Below are 25,246 nucleotides of genomic sequence, written 5' to 3' on the forward strand. Positions count from 1 at the left end.
CAGATGTACGAGCAGCAGCTACAGAAGCTGCGCAGCCAGATCTCACCAAACACACCCACGAACCCCTACGGCTCGTTCGGTGACCTACGAGGGGTCACGTCACCTAGCAACGCCAATGTCAATGCGCGATACAAGCAGTGGGCCGAAGAAAAGTAAGCCGACGTCGCGAATGATGTCGTAACACGCCAGCAGGGATGTGTGACACCTGTGCGGTTTATCGTGCGTGGGGGTTCATTCATGTTGCCTGGTATTATGCTAAACTCAGGTATATTGTGTTATAGACTGTAGTTAAAATTCTGTTGGTGCACGGGGATTTGCGAACATGCGCCGAAAAACAGATAGACTCCTTGTTTGTATTCCTGTCTAAATATTTACAGTGCATACTGGCAGGCAGTTGGATTTGTCGTGGCTGCCGTATATGATTAGATTGTGCGTGGTTTTGAAGTAAGAAGTAATTTTATCGTTTACAAAGAGGCCTGATGTTTAATGGATTTTTTCGCCAAGAGGGCTTACATTTCCTGCAAGTAGGCAAACGTGAGCAAATGGGGTTTGGGTTTGTAGTTAGTTGCACTAAAGAATTTATATAGGCCTGTTTAGATGGAAATTTGAAGTGAAATAAGGAACATTACCAAAATCCTTTTTCCTAGGTGGATCGCACATGATGTAATGTGCTCATTTGTATACATGAGCAATATATGCTGGCAGGCTTTGAACATTGAAATTACTGGTACCTGAAATGATTTTCGTATTTCGCCTACCATTTTACGGGGTGGATCATACTCTCAGTTGGTATAGGCCAATGAAATTCTGAGTACTGCACACATTGTGTAGTCAAATACATGTAGATATAATCTGTTTTCATGAGAAAGTATTGAGTTGAAAATGCTTCCAGTCGGCATCCATTCTGTTTCAGTCGATCATTTTATGCGAACAAGAAATTGTTTAAAGCTGGCCATGAACAGCAACTATGAATGCAGTAAAGGGAGGATCGCATACATCACCATAATGTGTGATTACTTTTGCCAGGGATAAGGTCTTCAAGGCGAGTCTGACAAAGCTGAGGGAGGAGGTGGTGAGGGCAAACGCCATCACTAGAGAAGCAAACTATCTGTCAGAGGAGCTGGCGCGGCGCACTGAGTTCCACGTCACCCTGCAAATTCCTGCAGCCAACCTCAGTCCCAACAGGAAGGTGAGAGAAGCCATGCTATCACTGCAGCCGACTTATATATGTCATTGTTTAACATCACCTCTTAGTTACCAAGGGCAGGCAGGTCACGTTACCGTGTGCCCTTGTTTTACACACATTTACAGCAGTCTATAGTGCAAGCTCACTGTCATTCACTGTTTAGTTCAAAGTAAACCGTAGTACAGTTAACTGTGTGAAAGTAGGTATGATAAAGTATTTTTGCATCATCAAATGTAGTTATTGTGATGATTCATGTAAAATCTTTTGCAACGGCAAGTTTAATAAGGATCTCATTATGAGGTGTTATTCTGTCGGTGCTAGCATTGTTGTGGTTTTACAGAGAGGAGCGTTTGTCAGTGAACCAGCAATCCTCGTAAAACGGAAAAACAAGAGCAAGCAAGTGTGGTCGCTAGAGAAACTAGAGAACAAAATCATAGACATGAGAGAGCTGTATGAGGAGCGCAAGGAAAAGGGTCTTCCTCTGAAGGTATGCCAACAGTAGTGCTGCTTTTCGTATATGTTATAGTGAGTAAGTCCTGCCCTCTATGATGTTAAGGAAAGGAAAGCGCTTCCCTATATAAACATAAGAAAGTACGTCATGCACTCTTTATAAACAATGGAGATAATCAAATTTTTCAAATCTGTTCTTCCTCTATAACACGTCCATTTCGCATCTACGTTGATTATTAAGAAGTGCTGCAAATATAAAAAGTTCACATCAATATCTATTCAGCACGATACGATGTGTTTCACGCCGTGCGTTGTTCACAGGACGAGGTTCCGGTGAAGGGTTACGATCCGTTCTACGAGTCACAGGAGAACCACAACCTGATCGGTGTCGCAAACGTCTTTCTGGAGGTGCTGTTCCACGATGCTAAGCTCGACTATCAGGTTCCCATCATCAGTCAGCAGGGCGAGGTACGTACAGTTGCAGCATTCCGCTCGGTATAATAGCATTGTCCTGCTGCTGTGACATTGATGCCATCCCACTGTCACCATTAGCATTCTGCAACGGTGACAATGTCCTGGGTGTCTCTGCGAAAATATTAATCCTTATGACAATCGCCACTCTTCAGCTATGTCTCCACTAGGGTGGTCCTGCTTTTGAGCACTCTGTCCTCCGTCCTGCGCCGCCTCGAGCCGGACGTTAATTTGTCCTCCTTTTTGGGGTCTGACTAGCTCTACGTTCGTACAGCGGTGCGGTGGCGCTAGTGTTTGTGCAGTCCACCCCTTCGGTGATCTAACAGAAACTCCTGGCCAACATAAAACTTCTGGAGATAGCAAGTAAAGGGCAGAAATACCAAAAATAGATGTATTCTTTTCTTTCAATTTTTTATTAATACTGTATGAAAAAGTATCATGTTAGAATTTTTATTGAATAAAGTAACTAAAGTGATAATCTGTTTGCATTCGTTGTTTTTGCAATACGGTTTAAATTTCATAAAAAAAACTTGCACTTTTTTTTGAAACACTAATATATGGTAACCTATGACCACGTGCGCAATGTCCTCCTGTTTGGAAATTTGGAAATGGCCACCCTAGTTTCCACACACACGGCACGGCACTGCACGGCAAAACGCCGCGCCGTTGTGCTGAAAAAAGTGCATTCATTGAGATTTAGCGCATTGTGTCTGAGCGCATTGTGTTCACTCTGGTTCAGTGCACTGAATTTGATCAGAAATTATACATGTGCTTGTTGTCTATTGGCTGATAGTGGCGTGACCAGAACACGTGATAAAAAACAATTGCGTTGATTGGTTCAATTGTCTTTCGCCGTACACAGCATCCGGCAAAAGTCAAACTCATTTGACTTTCCCCGTTGCCGTGAAACCGGGCCGGCTCCGTGCCGTGTCAGTGGAGAGTGGAGACTGTGCCATAAGATATTTATAGATTTGAATTTTGCCAGAACGGGTGTGTCAGTCCTTGGTTGTATCGATACAATTTCTGTGTAGCAGTGAGCTGTTTCCAAATTAATTTCATTCTTTGTGAACGTTATGTATGTTCTAATATACATCTGAGCAGTCACTTGTCTTCTAATGCGTACTCTAACCACATTGCTAATTTGACTCTAACATGTCATCTTCTGTCTACTTCACATACAGATACAGACTATGCTACGTTATAAAAATAGCTTGTTAATGTCATCTGTATCTAGCTAACTGGCTTGCAAGGTGATCGCATTCAGATGTATACCAGCAGCTCGTTCTGTCTTCTCTTCCTCTGGCCTCTCTCCTCTTTCCCTCTATACCCTCCTACTTCTTCCTCTCTCTTTCTCTCTCGTCTCTCTAGGCCTCTCTCTTCTCAATCTATCCGCCCTCTCTCTCTCTCTCTCTCTTCTCGTCTCTCTCTCTCTCCTCTCTCTCTTCTTCTCTACTCTCTCTCCTCTCTCTGCTCTCTCTCTCTCTCTATCTCTCTCTTTTCTCCTCTCTCTCTCTCTCTTTCTCGCTCTCTCTTTCTCTCTCTCTCTCTCTCTTTCTATCTCTATCTCTCTCTCTTTTTTTCTCTCTTTCTCTCTGACTCCCTCTCTCTCCCGCCTGCTACTGGGCTGCAGGGAGAATGGTCATGCAGATGTGCAGCAACAGCTCATGGGTTCTCTCTTGTTCTCACGCTCCTCGTCTAGGTTGCAGGCAGACTACACGTGGAGCTGTCACGTACCGCAGGCACGCTCGGCTCTGACCGCATGGGCGACGCAGAGATCGATGAGATGGACATAAACAAGAACAATATCGACGATGACTCAAACATGCCGACCAGCCACATAACCGTCAAGGTATAGCTGAATTACAGGGGCATGGCTGGGTACTGTAGGGTGCAGTTCCACTGGGTTAGCTTCGGGGGCTTTGTTGGGTGAACATGGGTGTCGCGATGTTAGTAAGTAACTGCCCATCTCGACTTTTGTTAGTCTTCTTGTAACTTTTGTTATGTAATCTTGAGAGGTGCTGAGATGTAACTGTGAAGGTGTCACAGGAACAGTACAGGCAGTTACAGCTGATTGCATCGCACACGTTCACACGTGCTAAGCCATCCAGAACCTTACTAGCCCCTTTTATATATTACCCCTTGTCATGCAAAGTTATGGCATAATTTTTCTTGGTTGCTTGAAACCCAGCCAGCTAAGAAACCCTCTTGAAGGCCTTCCTCCTCCTTCCCTCCCCATCCACTCAAGATAAATGTGTATTATGTTTTTTTCTCGCTTCTCACTGTTAACTTTACAGAGGCTAATTAATCAAAATATTTTTACTAGAGAGTAGATGGGCAGATATAAGTTGATTTAGATGATTAGTTCTCATAGAGCATTAATTAATTTCTGATTGGCTTCCGGCAGCTTGTGATAAAGGAGGCGTCGGGACTGCCACCACATCTGTCCAACTTCGTATTCTGCCAGTACAATTTCTGGGGTGAGAGTGAGTCAGTGGTGGTGGCACCGGACATCAACCCTGATGGCCTGATACAGATAGAAACGCCAAAGAGAGGCGCCACATTCCATTTTAACCATGAGAAGGTGTGTATATCATCTTTGGCATAGTATATACTGGTATACGTCTATGTGACGACTTGTACAGTGTTCATAGGTCATTTTCGTTAATTTACATGACATTGCATTGCATTACGTCAATAGCACATAAACCAATTATTAAACAACATAACCGTTGATGTGCTCATGATTACAATTACATAACATTAAATTGCATCACATTACATTACATTGCAGTGCATTGCATTGAATTTAACTAAAAAAAGCAGGTCCATTGTTACATCATTATTTTAGTACCAGCTTGTTTCCGTTTATGTGCTGTATGGGTTTTCCCACCAACTTGTACGAAGCCAGCTAGCCATTTTGAGTAGCCGGCTGCCTAGTCTCTGTGCTACCCATGCAAGTGTGCGCTGTTCCTCGTGCGCCGTATATATCACCATGATGAGGACATATTTTCATTTTATTTGAATGAATACGCATGATAACAAGGTTGGGGAATATAAATATGTCTGAGAAAATTTCTCAACATTTTGTTGCAGTGCTGCTGGTAAAATAGGACAAATCGCCAAAAGCTTCTGTATTAAAACATGATAGTTGGTTTTTTTTTGCAGCATATAGTGAATGAGAATATTTTAGTGCTTTTATATTGACGCATTTTCTCTATGTAATGGAATGGCTTTCATCTTGATGCATAAGCGTTATTACATATTATAACATTATAAACCTAAAATGTTTGTTAAATTTACTGCATGTAATAAGATTTGGTGACAAAAATCTTGGTTAATGCAAAGCAGGTGTGCCCAAATACAAAAGTTTTATTACCCATTACACCTGCCATTATTTTCCATTATTTGCATAAAGGAGACCGCCCTTAAAAGGTTAAACAAGACAGCCCTTAATTGCTACGCAGCCATTAACAGGAAATTAAATAATTTTCCCATTTAACCTCATCACAGGATAGGTTTTAACCAGCGGGTGCTCGTAAAGCACCAGCCGTTCTTAAATTGCCTGTACAGCATGGCAACAGTATCCGCGGGAGGCACTATAGCCTCAAGTGTCTTTGTGAAATGTCTTAACGAATGAGTGTGGTTAATTGTTATTTCCGCTGAGGGATGCCCTGTTGCCTTTGTATTGCTGTGATTATAAGGTTCTGTGTCTGACTTATATCTGGCTTCGGTAAGCTTGTTGGTTCATCAACCTACATCAGTGTCAGGGGATGCTACACCACATCATTAATCACTGTCACGGGTCATCATACGGCAACACTGTCATCTGTATAGCTCACTTTATAGGGACATCTGTGGGTCTCCCATCATGAGACATCGTGCAACGAGTCCACTGCCTTTAATGTGTAGATAGTTCATGTGGCGACACCTGTGATCGTACATAGTACTGTAAGGTTGTGCGCTGCAGGAGCTTTGTATGTGCGGTAGTGCATGTGGCGCCACCTGTAGTGATAATCGTGTATGATTGTGTGTTCTGTAGGAGCTGGTAGTGCAGGTCGCGGATGAGTTCCTTGAGCACTGCATGGAGGGAGCGCTGTCCGTCGAGGTGTGGGGTCATCGCAGCTCCGGCTTCGGCACATCCATCCTCGGCTGGGAGATGGACAGCATCAATGCTAAGACACGCTCGCTGTCAGACAGGTATCTACATCGATATCACCAACAGCACACTGCAATGAAAGAATCACCATCATTCTTATATGCTGTTGATTTCAGTTGTTAGTTTTGCCCCGTACTACTTCACGATTACTCCCTGCTTGTTCTACTTTACGTAAACCGAAATGTTCAAAAATATTGAAAACAGTACAGTTTTGGTGTTGTAACAACCTATTCTGCTATATTTGCACAGCAGACACAGCAATAGTTTATGCAATTTCTGAAGTCATCTAGATCTGTCTTTAGTGCCCTGTGACTGTACATGGTGACAGTGATTGTCACATCGTTACAGGTGGAGGGAAGTGAAGCGACGGTTCTTGTGTTTAGTGTCTTGTAAGCATACATAGTAACAGAGGTTAGCACATCATTACAGGTGGAGGGAGGTGTATCAGCAGTTATTGTGTCTAGTGTCTTGTGAGCGTGCATAGTACCAGCCATTGGCACATTTTACAGGTGGAGGGAGGTGAAGCGACGCTTGGAGCTGTGGGTGGAGATCCATGAGCTGAATGAGCACGGCGAGTACGCACCCGTAGAGAACGTCGTCAAGCCGGAGATCTTCACCGGCGGCGTCTTCCAGCTTAGACAGGTGTGGCATAGAGAGACGTAGTATCGTTGATGGGTGGTAGAGGAGCGAGAGACACCTTCATTTCTGTGAATGCATGGAGTGAAGTGCCTTCACTGATAAGGCAGGGAGTGAGCTGAGCTTTATAAAAGTGAGGCAGGGAGAAAGCTGCGCATTGTGGAAGTATGGCAGGGAGTGGGTGTGCTTTATAAAGGTGCAGGTATGTAGGAAAAGAGCAACCCTATATTAAAGTGAAGCAGGGAGAGCTGACTTTCATAAAATTAAGGCAGAGAGAGAGCTGTCCTTCATAAAAGTAAGGCACAGAGAGCTGCTCTTCATAGAAGTGAGGCAGAGAGAGTGAGAGTGCTCCACTGTATGTAGGTAATATTGGGGGGGAGCAACTTTTATACCTGCTGGGCCTAGTATTAAAGGGAGAGTTTACTCTAGGTTCTAGGGTTATTTTCAGCTAATTTAGGTTATAATTACGCTACATAAAAAGTTTCATGGTTCAATCACCATTAGAAATATTATTAAAAAATGTTTTAAAACTAACGACTCAGTTTGATTACAACGACGGTGGCGCCACTCAAAGCGCACGATCTGATAAGTTGCGCAAAACCACTTTCCAGCCAAGGGCTACAGACCGAGGGTGTTTCTTATTTATTAATTTAAAAGCAAAAGGATTGTAATATCTTATAAACGACATATATAGTTTCAGTTATAATATGGATAAATTTGCCCTAAAATGAATATCGTTCGGTTAAATAGCATTTAGTTATAAATATAATTGCACTTTTATGATTAGCCCTCGGTCTGTAACCTGCAAAATAAATTGTCAAATACGCAACTTTTTCGGGGTGGCAGCACGGTCGCGGGTGTCATGGCGCCGTTCAAATTTCGTAGCGTTGATGTGTAAATAATTATAACAATTAAATTAGGTATCTGGTAACAAATACGTGTGGGTATAGACGATTTGTTATACAGTAAGTACAGTTGTATGCAGTAAAATCCTAGAGGCTACTGTCCCCTTTAACGTTTGTCGGCACTGCACCATACGTGAACTAAACATCAATTGGTCATTAGTCCTTCTTTAGTCACCATGGGAATTCACAGAGTGTGATTTAATGCTACATGTATGTAATAGCACAGCCGGTATTGGATTCTAACGTTTTTAACAAATCTCATCAATCAATCGGCGGCAGTGCATGACATCTGAAAGCACTCACTACGCAACACTGAGATATAGAAGTCTGGCGTCAATGCCCCCATCGCCTAAATATAATGACGTAAAATGTGTATTTTCTGTTTTCAAACACATTCTAGTTCTTTGCTAGTGCTATACTACCCTTCTATTCTTTCTAAATCTGCCAACTGTGTGGCAGGATGAGTGCGTTATGCATGACAAATTAATCATACTATTTGACTTGCCTTGAAACATCAAACATTAACCAACACTCTTCCCCTATATCAATGGCATTTCTATGTGATAATAGCTAACCCGACTGACACTGACTGTGCCCTTCATAAAACGCAAGGTGCCAGATATGTCATGGGAAGGTCACACGAGGGTAGCAGGTGTGCATAGTGATGTACAGTGGATTCATTGGTAGGAAGGTGGTAGGATGTATGGTACCCATTTAAAGGTGTACCTGAACACCTCCAAGTGTGTGAGAGGCCGGAACTGCAATGTGGTGCTCATAGGAGCACGTATATTTAGCACGACCCATGACGTTAAGCGATCATTGAGTAGACCTATCAGTAAATGAAATTGAGAGAGAAAGTTACCCTGCTATCAACTATTTACGTGTGCGAAGCATACCCATGCAGGCTAGTAGTATTTCATATATCAATTAATGCCTATAATACACCGAATTGGAAACCTACAGTTGTAGCGGTCTCAGTGTCTTCATATATAATTGTCCATCGACGGCCTCTCACACTCCAATCACGTAGCGTCCAACGTTAAATTACATTGCCGTGTATCGTGCAATGCAACATACAACGCTACACAGTGGTCTCACAGTGGTCTACTGCCACACACAGTACTTTACAGAAACGAATCCTACGATAAAACATTCGATATTAGCTCTTTCTATCAGGCGGACGTTTAGTGCTACGGGAGTTAAGATGTGAGTTTTTACTGTCGCATGCCTAATTGGTTGAAGAGCCACGTGTGACCAGAATTTGTCCTGCTGCAGGGTCACTCGCGGCGTATCCTCGTGCGCGTGAAGGCAGTACCGAACTCCGGCACGCTGCCCCTCATCTGTGACTGCATCAAGTCCATATCAATCGGCAGCGTGTGCGTGCGCTCAAAGCTGCAGAAGTCACTCGACTCCTATCAGGAGATCGACCTCGACCTACTGAAAAACAAATGGTCAGAGGCGCTCGGCAGGAGGCGGGAATACCTGGACGAGCAGATACAGAAGATCATCAACAAACCAGGTAAGCCATAGTCCACGTCACACTGCTGACCCTGGGTCAGGCACTGCCACCGCCCACGCTACCTCACTGACCTGTCATCTCTAACCTTCGGTCAGGCACTGCCACCGCCCACACTGCCTCACTGACCTGTCATCTCTAACACTCGGGCAGGCACTGCCACCGTCCACGCCACACTGCTGACCCTGGGTCAGGCACTGCCACCATCCATGCTACCTCACTGACCTGTCATCTCTGACCCTCGGTCAGGCAACGCCACCGTCCACGCCACATTGCTGACCATGGTTGTTAATTCAATTGCCAAAGGCACCGCTCATGTCAACATTGCAATTTCTCCACGCAGACAAGAGCGATGCGGACATTGACAGAGAGCGCAGTCTCATCGATCAGTGGGTGTGCCTCACTGAGGAGCGTAATGCCGTGCTCGTGCCGACCGCAGGCAGCGGCATCCCCGGCGAGCCGGCTGACTGGAGCCCGCCCGCCGGCCTCGAGCAACACATTCCTGTCATCTTCCTCGACCTGAACGGTGAGCGGCAGCTGCGCATGTCGATTAGGAGGTTTAGCCGTGTGCGTGCATGCGTGCATGTATGTATTTAGGTGTGTGCATGCGTGCGTGTACGTGTGTAGGTGAGTGCGTGCGTGTACGTGTGTGTGTAGGTGCGTGCGTGCGTGCGTGTACGTGTGTAGGTGAGTGCGTGCGTATACGTGTGTAGGTGAGTGCGTGCGTGTACGTGTGTGTGTAGGTGCGTGCGTGCGTGCGTGTACGTGTGTAGGTGAGTGCGTGCGTGTACGTGTGTAGGTGCGTGCGTGCGTGCGTGTACGTGTGTAGGTGAGTGGATGTGTGCGTGTACGTGTGTAGGTGCGTGCATGTGTGTGTGTGTACGTGTGTAGGTGCGTGCGTGTGTGTAAATGTGTAGGTGCGTGCGTACGTGTGTGTGTGTACGTGTGTAGGTGCGTGCGTGTGTGCATGCGTGCGTGTACGTGTGTAGGTGCGTGCGTGTGTGTACGTGTGTAGGTACGTGCGTGTGTGTACGTATGTAGGTGCGTGCGTGCGTGCGTGCGTGCGTGCGTGCGTGCGTGCGTGTACGTGTGTAGGTGCGTGCGTGCGTGAGTGGGTGTACGTGTGTACGTGCGTGCGTGCGTGCGTGTATGTGTGTAGCTGCGGGCGTGCGTGCGTGTACGTGTGTAGGTGCGGGCGGGCGTGAGTGGGTGTACGTGTGTAGGTGCGTGCGTGCGTGCGTGTACGTGTGTAGGTGCGGGCGGGCGTGCGTGGATGTAGTCTATAATTACCCATGTTGAGAAACGCGTGTGGAGATTCGCGGGGACAGCGTATGGTTTGTCTTTTGTAGGCTAAGCTCTTGCACCGTATCACCATGCAATGTAGAATATAGTTTATAAACAGCCACATAAGCTAATAAGGTGACCGTCTTAGATCATTGCATTGAATATTCCTTTATCGGTATTTTTGTGCAGCTGATGATATGAGCACGAGTAACGTGGATGGTCTGCAGGGAGCTGGCATCAATTCCATCCTGCCTAAGGAACATGGAACAAAGTTCTACAGCCTGCCCATTGTCAAATTCTCTGAACACGAAGTACGTGCTTGCGAGATGCAGTACATGCGAGACGCAGCTTTAGCAATTCTGTAGTAGAGTATCGTGTAATATTCGAGGTTGAAGCCATAGTATGGTGGCCGAGATGGCTACAGATATTTTTATTATTTATTTTTAATTTATTTTCATTCCAAATTCATTTTCATTTCAAATTCATTTTCATTCCAAATTCATTTTCATTTCAAATTCATTTTCATTTCAAATTCATTTTCATTTCAAATTCATTTTCATTTTTATTTCAAATTCATTTTTATTCCAAATTCATTTTCATTCCAAATTCATTTGCGAGAAATCGCGGTGGCCGAGATGGCTACGGATATTGGTAGGGGCGGAGTGACGTCACTTCCCCTTAGTGGGACTCGACAAACCTTCAAAACAAGAGAACAAACGCCAGTTGTTTTGGTTTATGATAGGTAGATAAGTAGGTTTTTCTGATGTATATTTCATGAAAAACACATTTTACTCATTAATATAACATATAATATCACTATAATTGCAATTCTTTGTGTGAATGTGTTATTTTCATCTCCATCTTAAAGTTATGAGAGGGTCTCGGCTCTCATAATACGACATACGTACGTACGTACGTACTGCCTACTGCCATACTGGTACTATAGCCCTTTGCTCCGTCGCAGGATAATGGTATGCTATTTCTGAATTGTTAGATGGCGGTACGTAGTCCATAAAACGTCTTGAACTGACCGTTAGACTGGTTCGCGGCCCCACTGCTCTCGTGCGGTCGTGCCGTCTAGCATAGCGAGCTTCTGAGTGGTGCTGGCGGTGGGGACCAGTCTAGAGCTCACGTGTGATGTGGTTATCGCGTCCTCGTGTTGCTAACAGCAAGCAAACGCCGCATAGGCACACGGCGCGCACACACGCACACGCGCGCACGCACGCACACGCATATGCACACGGCGCGCGCACACGCAAAGGCGCACGCACACACACACGCTCCTGCGACGGAGCGAAGGGCTATAGTACCAGTATGGCAGTAGGCAGTACGTACGTACGTACGTATGTCGTATTACGAGAGCCGAGACCCTCTCATAACTTTAAGATGAAGATGAAAATAACACATTTACACAAAGAATTGCAATTATAGTGATATTATGTGTTATATTAATGAGTAAAATGTGTGTTTTTTATGGAATATACATCAGAAAAACTTATTTATCTACCGATCATAAACCAAAACAACACATTTACAAACGGCGTTTGTTCTCTTGTTTTGAAGGTTTGCGAGTCCCACGAAGGGGAAGTGACGTCACTCCGCCCCCACCAATATCCGTAGCTATCTCGGCCACCGCGATTTCTCGCAAATGAATTTGGAATGAAAATGAATTTGAAATGAAAATGAATTTGAAATGAAAATGAATTTGAAATGAAAATGAATTTGAAATGAAAATGAAAATGAATTTGAAATGAAAATGAAAATGAATTTGAAATGAAAATGAATTTGAAATGAAAATGAATTTGAAATGAAAATGAATTCGGAATGAAAATGAATTAAAAATAAATAATACAAATATCCGTAGCCATCTCGGCCACCATACTATGGTGATGAACATTGATTGCTCATTCTGTCTTGGTTCCAACTCATGTTTGGATGTGAGAACAGTCACTGTTCGTTTGCTCCCTCTGTTTTGATTGATTGTTTCTAACCATATCCAGATTCGGTTGTTTCGTTTAGGAAGGTTTCTGTCCACCTTCTCATATAAAGTTTTGGCTACTACATGACAATCTCTGGTAGGGTTGCTTCATGCCATCTGAGTATTTCTTCCCTTCATGTAATCATGAAAGATTTGCTGATCCATGCCATATAACTGCTTGTTTTGAAAGTATGCAATTGGTAAAAATATTAGACGTGTGATTTGTGTTGCATATTCTGCTTACAGGTTTGTTCCCTGTGTTCGTGGGACTCCTCCATCCATGACTCTCCATACTTGAACCGAGTGACACCACCGAACGAGAGGATTTACCTTATCCTGAAGGCAACTGTGCAACTGTCACATCCAGGTGATGTCCACATTCATTACCCCATATTATATTTATTAAAGTAGATGAGTTTGTCCCTGTCTCTTTCCCTCTATTTATTACCTTCCTTCCCTCACTTTTTCTTGCATTCTCGCTTTTCTCTTTCCCGCTCTTCATTTCTCTCATTCTCCTTCTACCTCCTCCCTCCCTCCCTCCTTCCCTCCCTCCCAATCTCTCTTCTTTCTCTTACTCCCACTCATCCTCCCTTGTTCATCCTTCCTCTCTCCTTCTGTTCCCGCAATGACTAAACTGCATATGGAAATGTCACGTTATTTCTATCTGCTGCTGTCACTGTAGGTGTCATGGAGCTGGTCTTACGCAAACGTATTTGCATCAACGTCTACAAGAGACAAAGTTTCACGGAAAAGCTTTTCAAGAAGATCGGCATGCAGTGGGACACTCTGCATGCATGCGGTGTACAGTACGAGATCGTGTCAAACATTCCAAAGGTATGTGCATTTCATAATACCATACTCTATGTCGTATGTTTTTATGACATCGAGATTAGAAAATAAAGAACACAATATTTCTTTAGCGTCTTTTGCACCATGCACTGTTTACAAACACTTGTTCATTATGTAGGTATTAATGGGGAAAACATTAAAGCATATCATCAGCATCGTTATATATAAAAGCATTTTAAGCTAGTGAATACTAGCATTTACTAATATTGTTTTTTATGCAATTAATCAGTTACAATATTGTTGCTTGTGAGTGGATCCATACTCCAAGCTATAGGTCAATAACCGTATATATAATCGTCTTCTATAACTTTAATAAATTAAAAGATTACTATCCAGCTAGACTATCTAGACCTGCTTTCATTTGACTATCGAAATGAGACAAACTGAGCATTAATAATATATGCGCAGTGAAATCAATAACAACGATTGCTTCTCCAACTAAACCAAAACTAAAATCAAAATTGTCATTATACTTTGTGTGTTATTCAAGTAGACTTATGTGTGCAGCGATAGATTAGATTAACATTGCCACTGATGTCTGCAGGCTTCAGAAGATCCAGAGGACCGGGAGTCACTTGCGCTGATGGCAGCAGCATCCGGTGCCAGTGGGGACCAGGAAGAGGGGCAGTCGTACATCGAGCGCTATATCCATGGCGTGTCAGCAGTGGAGAGCATACTCGCGCTGGACAGGCTTAGACAGGTGCTGTCATTGTGTCGCCCTAGTGCGCAGAAATATACCTGTCCGTCATTAGCAAAATTACAATTTCGTTCTTGGTTAGATATTTTCTCGTTGAATATTGTTTCATTAAAATTGAACAAAAATTAATGATATCCATGGAATGTCGCAGAAAATTATTTGACATGAAAAATATCTATGCCAACAATATTTTTTCAGAATAAATATTTCAAAGAAAAAATGGTATTTATGAAGAAGTGTGCATAATAGTTGGTACTGGAGTGTACGTTTTTCATTAAGTTGTTGTGACTCTGACTTGGTAGTTGACTTTTCACAGGAGGTTGCAGTAAAGGAAATGTTAGCAGTCACAGGCAAACCCATCAGGAAAACGGCCAGTGTGCCTAATATTTCCAACGTGAGTTTCCCTCGTCCACTGTGTCGTCTCGGCCAGTCTTCCATTCACTTGTTGCCATGTTGAGATTTACCAGTTATCATACTGTTACTTTCACCTTCCTGTTATCCTTCGTCCGAAGTGAGTTGCAAAATTTCTCTTCAACCAGTTGTAGCTTGAAATTACCCTCCGTGTTATTGCTGGTTATCGTCATACATGTGTGCATGTTCCCTCGATCATAGGCTCAGTATCCCTGGCATTTGCGGTGGATTTTTAATTGTACGTCGTTATTAACACACTGGTGCACTGCTTGACTCTGACCCTCGCTGCTACCCTTGCTGGCTGTCATGCGGTGCACATTTATGAGATGATTACTGCATTTTGTTATCATATTTACATTAATCTACGATAATTTGCATGCAGCACATGTAGGTTACAGCAGATAACAAATAACAGCACGTATTATAGTCTAGCATGAATATAACATGTATATTGAATTCGATACATACATGCATATACATATATATATATATATATATATGTATATATATATATATATATGTATATATATATATTTATATTTTTATATATATGTATGTATTCACTAATAGCGTTCCTGGCGTTCTTCGGGTTATATTCTACATCAAAATTCATTCTTGGTAGCTCCTCGGTATAGGGATGTCACGTACGAGGTTAAAACGGGAGTAATTTGAGTTTGGTGTGTATTTTTAAATTCATCACATATTTTTCATTAATATTCAGAATATTCTATTCAGAATATTCAGTTCATTGTGTCGGCAGTGTGATGATCAGATCAGTGTTGTGTCATTATTCTCATGAAGTTTGGATATACCCCTAATGGATTCCCCTTTGCAGTTTGATTTGTTTAGATCGGTGTCGTGTAAGTTTCCCCTGCATCTTGCTGTAGTGCGTACAACACGTGTGTTTTGTTTTACAGATTTCTAGATTCCACTCTGAAAGTAGTCTAACGGAACTTGCCCCTACTAGTAGGTTAGAAGTTCAGGTACTGCCACATATTTATTTGCTTTGCTTTCTACCGTTTGTTTCGAATGCACGCGTAATAACACTGCGCATGGCCCCACGGCCGCGTGTTCGCTTGTTTCTCTAACTAACCAAGCGTCGTGCCTAAGGCGTAGTGGAGTGCTATGTCCAGTATGCGTGTAGATACAGCCATGGATAACCGATGCACGTATGGCATAATTAGTGACATATCAATTGTATATATGTCATATCTGTTGACACAGCCTCTCAGTTAACCGACGCGGCTATTAAAAATTCCACTGTATGTGTTAAGACAGACTGATATGGCAATATCATAGAGTGCCAGCAAAGCATGTTCAACCTGTGTGTTGTGCCCGGGAGCATGGCAAATTTACCTGGCCTTGCCTCAGGGCACCTACTATGGCAGAACACTGTAGTGAAAACTACTGTGGTTTGGCTTTCAATCAGCAGAGTATTGAGAAATGAACCTGCAATGGGCCAACAGTCCATTCAGAAGTCTGGATCAAAGAGATTCAGAAAGTATTTAAATTTGCATTTATAATTTATAGCTATATAGTGAAGAGTAGAAAGGTTTACACATGGGTACATCATTGTCGACAGTGATGCGGGTATATATTAGGTTATTGGACCTTGTCACTGCGACACGGTCAACCTCGAAAACCGACCGCAATTTCGGTGTGCAGACACTTGACAAAAACACGGTGATGTTGCTATGGACGTTCGACCTTTACACTGATGTTTAATCATAATTATTGGCAATGAAAATCTAGTAAACCATCCATATGTCTTTTATATACTATCATTGGATTTCATTGGCAATAAAAAGTGCAGCTTGACAAAGGCAACAAACTAGTTATCGATTGGTTATATACTAACTTTTGTGCTAGGAACAAATCTTTGATTCATCTTGAAATTAAAAATTCACCTCTTATAGGCCTAGTTGACCACGCAGAGAAATCTTGAGAAAATACTCTGGAATAGTCGCAGTGGGAAGGTCCTTGCTGGTGTGTGTGCGTGCGTGCGTGCGTGCTGGGGTCAATCGCTCATTCGGTTGTAGGTGTGAGGTTGAAGGCTCGTGTTTGTGGTTTGTCAGTGCCGTGCAGACAGCGTCATGGAGCTGCACCGCATGTCCCCGGACTTCTCCATCCCTAGCCACCAGTACGTCACCTCGTGGGAGAAGGAGTTCCGTCGCAAGTCGCTCTCCGACACCTTCCGCAAGCAGAAGGACCGCGACAGGCTCACGCCAACCAAGGATTTAAAGGGCACATTTCCTGGTCTCGGTAAGTCGCACGTTTGTGCTGTACGGAACATATGCGCAGACTCGATGTTGTGTTGCATTCCAGGGAAGGGAGGCAAACTAGGGGAAGTACTGTTTCTCTACTCTATTTCTCTACTCTATTATTGCTGACAATTTCCTGTAAATGCCGTGCACATGCTCCTCTGCAACACACATGTCTACCGCACGCACGCTGCCACACACTGACACATAAATATAGAGTCATATTTATGTTTATGTGTCATATTTATATTTATATATTTATATTTATATTTATGTTTATGTGCTATATTTATATTTATGTGTCGGCGTGCGGCAGCGTGCGTGCGCTGGACATGTGTGTTGCAGAAGAGCAGGTGCACGGTATTTACAAAAAAATTCACGGCAATAATAGGCGAAAGAGAGTAGAGAAACATTAAGACGTTAGTAGTAAATAGATTTCGTATTTATTTAGCATTATATTTTATTGAAACGCTCCCAAGTGCCTGTGTATGTGATGTGTGAATTGCCAGCGGATGAACGAAATCTGAAGCGATGCTTAACAGCCCTGCATTATCTTGAGTTGGCGATCATTTGGACGAGAGTTGACTTCAGTATTCTGTGAGAGTCGTGGGTGGGACGAGGTCGGTGGCAAACTTGATGCCTCATATGCTACTGCCTTTTTGCGTTCCATTTGGCATTAACAGTTACTGGCTTGCCATGTGTTACTTAGACGCTACCGATTTGCGGTGTCGTTTGGCTTTCTGTGTGTCTTACTGTCGCAAACAATCGGTTTTTTTCCCGTTCACTCAGACTTCTTCATAAAATATGCTTGTTGCATTTAATGTGTGGTTCAAGTGGAGGGGAGGACAAAACGTGAGAGCGATTGATATAGCTGAATTCGCTGCAATGAATCACAATAGTTATAATTAGTAATTAAACAGTGTCATAATGTTAAATAAGTCTGTGTTTTGTAATTCTTTATCAAACATATGTTATAGTTCGTAATTGCAAGTAGGTGGCACCTGTTAACTGTTTTGTGATGTGAATGCACAGTGGAGCCCCCGTGTGTGTATATGTGTGTGTTTGAGTACATATATATATATATATATATATATATATATATATGAATTATTAAACGCTCAACGACCGCGGTTTCCTCCTTTAACCCACCTTTCTTGATTTTTCACGCAGCCCGACCAACGTTCCTCAACATTCGACCGCAAACGTATGTGAACAATAAGTCCAAATGTATGTCCACTGAAGACACATCATCAGCGCTTATTGGTTATGTTCTATTACGTTTTTCGTTGCCTGCTTCTAGAACGGAGAGCATGCTGAGAATGCGGTAGTCATACATTCCATACCGTTTGGGCTCGTGTTGTATTTAGACCTCCACCTCCAAGTGGTGCTGTGAAGACAGTTGTTGTTGTTATTGTTGTGTGTTGCGTGTTGTTCTTGTTATTGTTGTTATCGTAAATTATTAGCGGCCTCAATCAAAATTTATTGCACTTCTTGCCAGTAGATGGCACTGCAAGTCATTGGGATACAAATAGTTTATCACTGATAGAAGGCTTCACCCTGTTGCTGGGGATATGACGTCAAATGGAACTGTTGCCTTGTTAATCGTTCTACGAGGTTAATAGCACACCCATACACTTAAAGTTTCGCTGTAGAATTAGCGTTCACCTAGTTTGCAGAGTAGTGCTGATATTAACATAGTTTGTCAATTTCACTAAGTCTCCAAAGAGGTGGACGTCTAGATTAAAATATAGGATGAAACGGCCTAAGAATTTTCGCCCAGTATTTTTCATCGCATAGTAAGTGTTAAGTGTTACCGTGTGGCTTGTTTGTGATACGACTGGACTTCTTTAGGAAAGGCTGCATGTGGAAATAGTCCCTAGATTGTAGAGACATCCTGTTTAGTCAGTGTATGTACCAGTCTGTAGATGTAAACTACACACAGCTTGGTTCATTTAGGTCCACTCCACGTACAAATGGCTGGACTATAATAACGGATGACAACGACGAGAGGGTTGAATCGGAACTGTGCATTTGCTGCAATACCCACCTGATTTCCTGTATAACATGACTGTATCGTCAACTTTTAGAGCGGGAAGAGGACGTGTGGATGTACTGCTGTGTGTTTGATGTTCTGCTGCTAGTTGGGAGTTCGTGTAGCTGCATGCATAGCTAACGCAGCGGATACTTGGATCGTGGGTTATCAGTGTGTGCCGAATGAGAATGTCGAGAAGAATTCAAGTTGGCTCTGGCTTTTTTTTCTGGCCAATTGCGATGAGTGTGCTATCGGCTGTAGGGCTGTGATTAGTGGCAGGACTGGTTAGTGAAGGAATGCGAGCATGGTCACCATTTGTACGTTTGTTGGTGTGACTCTGTAGCTATACGGTTAGCTAACGCATACTGGGGGGACGTTTGGTCGAGAAGAATCGAGCAATAGCATATATTATATCGCACGCCCCTTCACGTGTAGTGAATGCCCATGTAACATTTAGGTGCAAGCGCCGCAATCAATGACAGGCGGATTTTCTTTGTGCTTGTTGTTAAGCTCCTTGTCGATTTGTAATGCCTCGTTCAGGTTAAATGTCTACTAAAATCTGATTGTTAAAATTAAACAAAAAGTATAATTTACTGTGCCGTAACTGTTCTTGCATGTGTTTAGGCCCCATTCTTTCAGGTGTTGGATCGATTGTGACACCAGAAGTCAGTGAAATATAATGCACATCTTCCCGTGCGTAGACGTTCGGTGTTTTCAAAATGACATTGCCAACGTAATTTTGCACACAGATTATTAACTTTTCTGCCAAACCTATAGTAATTTAATAAACTAGTTCAGAATTGTAGGTATATACTCAATATTCCAGTGTTCCAAAATATGCTAATTAAACTTCCTATTTAACTTAACTGAACAAGGGTGTGTAGTGAGTGAGAGTTAGGGCATGTCAAGTAGTTTGGCTTTGCTACATGTCGTATAGTAGAGCATGATTTTAGTTAAGTATTAACACTAATCTAAGTCGAATATTAATGGAGTATGCACACAACCGTATTTTGCTGGGACACGTGATTTGTGTAAGTGCGTAATAACTGAATATAGAACTCGTGTACATGAATGATGTCACAAATCATCATTGATACCATGTCCTCTTGAAATAGTGCCACTGGTTGTAATCAACTTGGCTATGGGTTTCTCCCACTGATCCTAGTCTATTGCTACGTGCTACCATTCATCAGTGCCTCTTGGATGGTGATTACTAACTGTGCGTTGCTGTGTTTGTTCACAGCCGCATCTCCAAAATCCGGCGCAAGCCCCGTTCAGCCCGCAAAGATCGTGAAGGCCTTAAATCTAACTACATTACTGGAGGAGCAGCAACAGAAGGACCAGAGCTGCTCTCAAGTGAGCAATGACAGGCACGAGGTAAGTAGTAAGTCACATGTTTAATTGTTTTAATGTTGTTAGGTCATTATAGATTTGTTATCAGATGTCATTTTGTTATCAATCTGTGTTCGTACCGAGCGTATTCCTTCGTATTATTTCCAGTTTGATGAGGAAGAGGAGGAGGAAGAAGCAGAGGAAGGGGAAGATGATGATGAGGAGGAGGAGGAGGAGTGTCTTTCGTCGCCATCTAAATACCGCACCCGCTCGCCCGAGCAGTTTCCGCTCGACACTGACGATGCACACTTCAGCAGCTACAGCCAGCAGCAGCAGCAGCAGCAGCAGCAGCAGCCGCAGCCACAGACGCACATTGCCAAGAAGTCACGCAAGAAGGACGCGATGTCGCACTCAAACACGATCGACAGTCTGACGGAGGCCGGCGGCGGGAGGCCGCTGCAGGATCTGCCGCGCTCGGGTACCGTCGACAGCCTCACCGACGTGAAGAACCTGCCGGGCAGCGTGACGTCGAGCGGCTACTGCTCACATGGCTTCTCCTCACACACGCTCTCCTCAGAGGACTCGATCAGCCTGCGCAGCATCAGCGTTGACGAGACGCCCGACGTGGAAGCCGCGGGCAGGAGCAAGGAGCGCGGCGAGGATGGGGAAGAGGAGGACCCCACCGCCGTGAGGCTGAAGGAGGAAGAAGAGCAGGAGAAGGAGTACACTGCCACCGCGAGGCTGCAGGAGGAAGAGGAGCAGGAGAAGGAGGACGGGGAGGAGGAGGACCACACCGCCATGAGGCTGAAGGAAGAAGAGGAGCAAGAGAAGGAGTACACTGCCACCACGAGGCTGCAGGAGGAAGATGAGCAGGAGAAGGAGGACGGGGAGGAGGAGGACCACACCGCCATGAGGCTGAAGGAGGAAGAGGAGGAGAAGGGGAAGGAAGAGGAGTACCCCGCCGCCACAAGGCTGCAGGAGGAAGAGGAGCAGGAGGAGGAGGAGAAGGAGAAGGAGGATGAGTACCTCGCTGCCGCGAGGCTGCAGGAGGAAGAGGAGCAGAAGGAGGAGAAGGAGAAGGAGGAGGAGTACCTTGCCGCCGCGAGGCTGCAGGATGAAGAGGAGGAGGAGTACCCCACTGCTGCGAGGCTGCAGGAGAAAGAGGAGAAGGAGGAGGATGGGGAGGTAGAACAGAAGAACCCCGAATGCACTGAGGAAATTAAGGAAGAATGTGTGAGTTCTGAAGCTCATGAGGGTGTTGATGAAGGGAAGGGGGATTCCGCAAGCTCTCCCGAGTGTGCTGAGGACGGAAAGGAGGAATCTAGCAGCTGTATCTCCCAAGAGCATGGCGGTGAGATGTCGGAGGCTGGCTGTAATCTGATGGACAGCGATATTCCAGAAAGCATAAATGCTCCTATTCAACCGCTGACCCCTCTCAGCCACGCTGTGCACGATAAGCCTACACACATTGCATGCAACACGGGGGATGGCGATGAGGACACCGCTGAGAATGAGCGCAGCTTCAGATGCCCTCTCACTGGTGACATAATCAGTGATTTCTCACCATTCACGAGCACGTCCGAAAAACCAAACGTAGAGCTGGAGGACAGGCTGGATGCAGACGCAGCTCTGGATGGTCTGTTGCCACCACGTGATGCGGACACGCAGGCGGTAGCAGACTCGTGTTCGCTTAGCGTCTTCGATCCAGCTAACGTGAAGCAGTCGTCACACGATGGCAGCACCGCTAATGACAGTTTAGTGTTCGGTAATGATGATGGCACGCACGCCAGCAGTACGGAACCCACGTCGGCCCAGCCAGAATGTTTACAGGAACAGTTTGCTGGCGTTCAGACCGCGATGGAGGAAAGCTTCAGTGAAGGCAACCCACAGTGGAAGCAAGGCGATATCGAGTTGTTAGGCCACAAGGCACTGATAGATGAAGAGAAGCTGTCAGGTATGTCTCATGAACTTGTCATGACTCGTTATGTGTCTGAGTGTGACTGGTGATTGTGGTCTTCATGTTCCAATGTCAGTCTCCTTAAATTTATACGTCGACGCATTCTAAGATCAGGCAGTTCGAATTTGGTTTGTCATTGCGTAACGTATTGAAACAGTAAAAACAAAATAAACGAACAAAGCTTGGTGAAAACAACAGGTTCAGTAGTACGTGAAATAAATGATATTACTTCCTAAAGCTGTTGTATTCGGTAGTTTATTGCGACTAAGCACACTATTTACATGTATTTACCTGTATTTGCATATATCTACGTGTGTTTGCCTCGCTGTGCCTGTATTTACCTGTGTTTACCTGTATTTACCTCTGCAGGTACGGACAGCGACGAGTGCTCGAGCATCTGTTCGTTTGGCAGCCGGGCTGACCTGCACCGCATGGCTGATGCGCCTGTTCCGTCCTGGATCACCGTCGGCGAGCCGGTCGTAGTGATGCCCTACACCGCCTGCGGCGTCATCAAGTTCGTGGGCACCACCGAGTTCGCTGCCGGCAACTGGGTGGGAGTGGAGCTTGATAAACCCGCAGGTAAGTGTTGCGAGTGTACGTGTACGGGTGCCTTGATACGTGGGTGCGTGCGTGCGCGCATGTGTGTGAAACTGCTTCAGTAATTGACATACTTGTCCTACTGGCACCTCTATCCGGGTTATAGACATTGTATATTATTTAGCCTAAGTTAGTACTAATCATATACTAGTTATTATACTAGTCTATATGTATTTCTGTGATTTGGGCTGGTGACTGTCATAAATGCGCTGCGTCACGTGTGTTGGGTACGGTGGGAGCGCGTGTGTTTGTGATCGGTGTATATGCGGCAACAGTGTGTGCGCGTGTGTGCGCGCGCGTACGTGTGTGCGTGCGTTTATATGTGTGGGCGTGCATAGACGCGAGGGTGTGTGTGTGCGTGTGTGTGTGTGTTTGTATGTGTGTGTCTGTGTGTGTCTGTGTGTGTGTGTGTGTGTGTGTGTGCGTGTGTGTGTGTGTGTGTGCGCGCGTGCGTGTGTGTGTGTGCGCGCACGCGTGTACCTGCGTGCGTGTGTGTCTGCGTGCCTGCGTGCGTGTGTGTCTGCGTGCTTGCGTGCCGGCGTGCCTGCGCGCGCGCGTGTGCCTGTGTGCGTGTCTAACGTGGTGAAAGCATTCGCAGATCAAAGGTAAGATTGCGTGTACTTTAACCAGGCATGTCTCGCTTGCTTGCACCGCAGGTAAGAACGACGGCTCGGTGAAGGGCGTGCGGTACTTCAGCAGTAAGCCGCTGCACGGCATGTTCGTGCGCCACGACAAGCTCGAGAAGCGCCGCCGCAAAAGTGGCGCCACCACGCCGGGATCGGCGGCGGCCAAGGCCAACCGTAACTCGTGGCGACGCAGCCGCGCCGAAGAGTCTTCCAGCTTCATGAAGCCGACGGCATCAAGCTTCGCAAAGAAGTCTGGCCGCCATTAGAGGCCGCTGCACGCGGATTCTCGCCGCCTCCAGACGGGACAGTGGTCCGGGAAGCTCACGATGCTCTGACGTAGGGGCCTGGGGAGGGTATGCTCTCTGACGTCAGGGCCTGGGGAGAGTATGCTCTCTGTTTCCAGCAACAACGAGGCAGAGGCAACTAAACATTGAGCGAGTGTGGTAGTTGCGGTGGTGCTGACTTAAGTGTGCGTACGTGTGAGGGGGGTTCGGGCATGAGCTCGTGATATAGGATTGATAAGACCGGTGATTTTCTGTGTGGTTGTCGGTCATTGCAGACAAAAAAGTGCGCGCCTTTAGGGGAGAGCTGTGCCTGATGTGTAGCATATGTCGGTTAAGACACTAGTTTTTACTTCAGACTGTTGTAGACGTAGCGATAGATATAGGCTACGATTCCAAAGAATATCTGCCAATTTTAGAAGGAAATGGTGAGAGAACATTGGTTATTTGAGTGTATCGATGTTTAGATTTATCTTAAAATGGTCTTCTTGTAATGAAAGTTTTTAAAAAACGTAAAACATGTCTAGTAACGTAAGGGTGACACACAAAGAGAGTTGAGCGAGTGAGGAAGCCAAGGGGAATTCCTCATCGAACGACGTAGGCACGCGCAAGGTGGCGGTGATGAAAGCAAAAGCTATGTACTTGCCTTCGTTTGATTTGAGAGGAGAGATCAGGTCTACGGCAGTGGTGACCGGAGAAAATGGGTGTGCAGATTTTATGCTACGACGATACTTTAAAGTTTAAACTGAACTACTCATTTATGACGGAATTTTAGCTGGTTTCTCGCTAGAAGCTTGTTGGTCAACAGACCAGACGCTCGGCTGTCTATTTAGCTGTGTAAGCGCACGCGCGTGTGTGTTTACTTATGTGCGTGCTAGCCACAATGAATGTGTGCGTGCGCGTGCGCGTGTGCGTGCGTGCGTGCCTGTGCGTTCGTATGTACGCTCGGATGTGTGTAGGTATAATTCATGACTGATCATCTTGCATTGTCACTCAGTTAATAAACGCCATAGCATGCTAAAGCATCGATCCCATGCGTATTTCAAGAGCCATTCATAGTTAAATGTGAAAACTTCGTGATGGTATTCAGAATGGCCCCAGCAGCTATACAATATACATGAGAAAATACCTATTATGTGTTACATGGTACCTATTGCATGTCACATGGTAGTGACAGTATGTACAGGTTAACTTGACAGCTATTTCAGTGTCAGGTGGTAGGTATTACGTGTCACTTTGTAGCTATTAAATACCACGCAATAGCCATTTCATGTCACAGGGCACTTATTGCATGATACGTGATGGCCATTTCATGTGACGCGGTAGCTACATTAACAGGCCTCGTAGTTATAGCATGTTACCTGTTGACTATTGCATGTCACACGGTAGCTTCAGTATGTGACATGGTAGCTATTGTTTGTCACCTGGTAGCTGTAAATGTCGCGAATGTCACATGGTGGCTATGAATGCATAGATGCGGTATGGGACGGTAGTTCGCGCTCTGGTAGCTATGCCATATGACGTGATCACTAGAATGGTAGTTATCGTATGTGACATAGGTACTGCGCGTGATATGATAACTACCGCATGTGACGCTGTAGCTATATATATATATATATAT

The 25,246-nt window shown here is 44.8% G+C and overlaps 1 protein-coding gene across 1 annotated transcript in view; it reads left to right on the top strand.

Annotated features, from left to right (window-relative positions):
• Positions 1-25,234, top strand: part of LOC106809491 (kinesin-like protein KIF13A) — a 248,634-nt gene extending 223,400 nt beyond the window's left edge. Inside the window, exons 16-37 of the mRNA XM_014812582.1 lie at positions 1-152; positions 1,027-1,189; positions 1,527-1,673; positions 1,958-2,104; positions 3,807-3,956; positions 4,512-4,688; positions 6,147-6,304; positions 6,773-6,905; positions 9,080-9,323; positions 9,664-9,846; positions 10,794-10,915; positions 12,829-12,949; positions 13,265-13,416; positions 13,976-14,131; positions 14,445-14,522; positions 15,457-15,522; positions 16,615-16,801; positions 17,971-18,027; positions 20,076-20,209; positions 20,333-22,118; positions 22,491-22,700; positions 23,375-25,234. The exon at positions 1-152 is cut by the window's left edge and continues 20 nt beyond it. Coding sequence (XP_014668068.1) covers positions 1-152; positions 1,027-1,189; positions 1,527-1,673; positions 1,958-2,104; positions 3,807-3,956; positions 4,512-4,688; positions 6,147-6,304; positions 6,773-6,905; positions 9,080-9,323; positions 9,664-9,846; positions 10,794-10,915; positions 12,829-12,949; positions 13,265-13,416; positions 13,976-14,131; positions 14,445-14,522; positions 15,457-15,522; positions 16,615-16,801; positions 17,971-18,027; positions 20,076-20,209; positions 20,333-22,118; positions 22,491-22,700; positions 23,375-23,610 — 4,959 coding nt within the window. The 3' untranslated portion in view covers positions 23,611-25,234. The remainder of the gene's footprint in view (positions 153-1,026; positions 1,190-1,526; positions 1,674-1,957; positions 2,105-3,806; positions 3,957-4,511; positions 4,689-6,146; positions 6,305-6,772; positions 6,906-9,079; positions 9,324-9,663; positions 9,847-10,793; positions 10,916-12,828; positions 12,950-13,264; positions 13,417-13,975; positions 14,132-14,444; positions 14,523-15,456; positions 15,523-16,614; positions 16,802-17,970; positions 18,028-20,075; positions 20,210-20,332; positions 22,119-22,490; positions 22,701-23,374) is intronic.
• Positions 25,235-25,246: the final 12 nt, after the last annotated feature.

Source organism: Priapulus caudatus, unplaced genomic scaffold, assembly GCF_000485595.1.
Source record: "Priapulus caudatus unplaced genomic scaffold, Priapulus_caudatus-5.0.1 Scaffold15, whole genome shotgun sequence".
Lineage (NCBI taxonomy): Eukaryota > Metazoa > Priapulida > Priapulimorpha > Priapulimorphida > Priapulidae > Priapulus > Priapulus caudatus.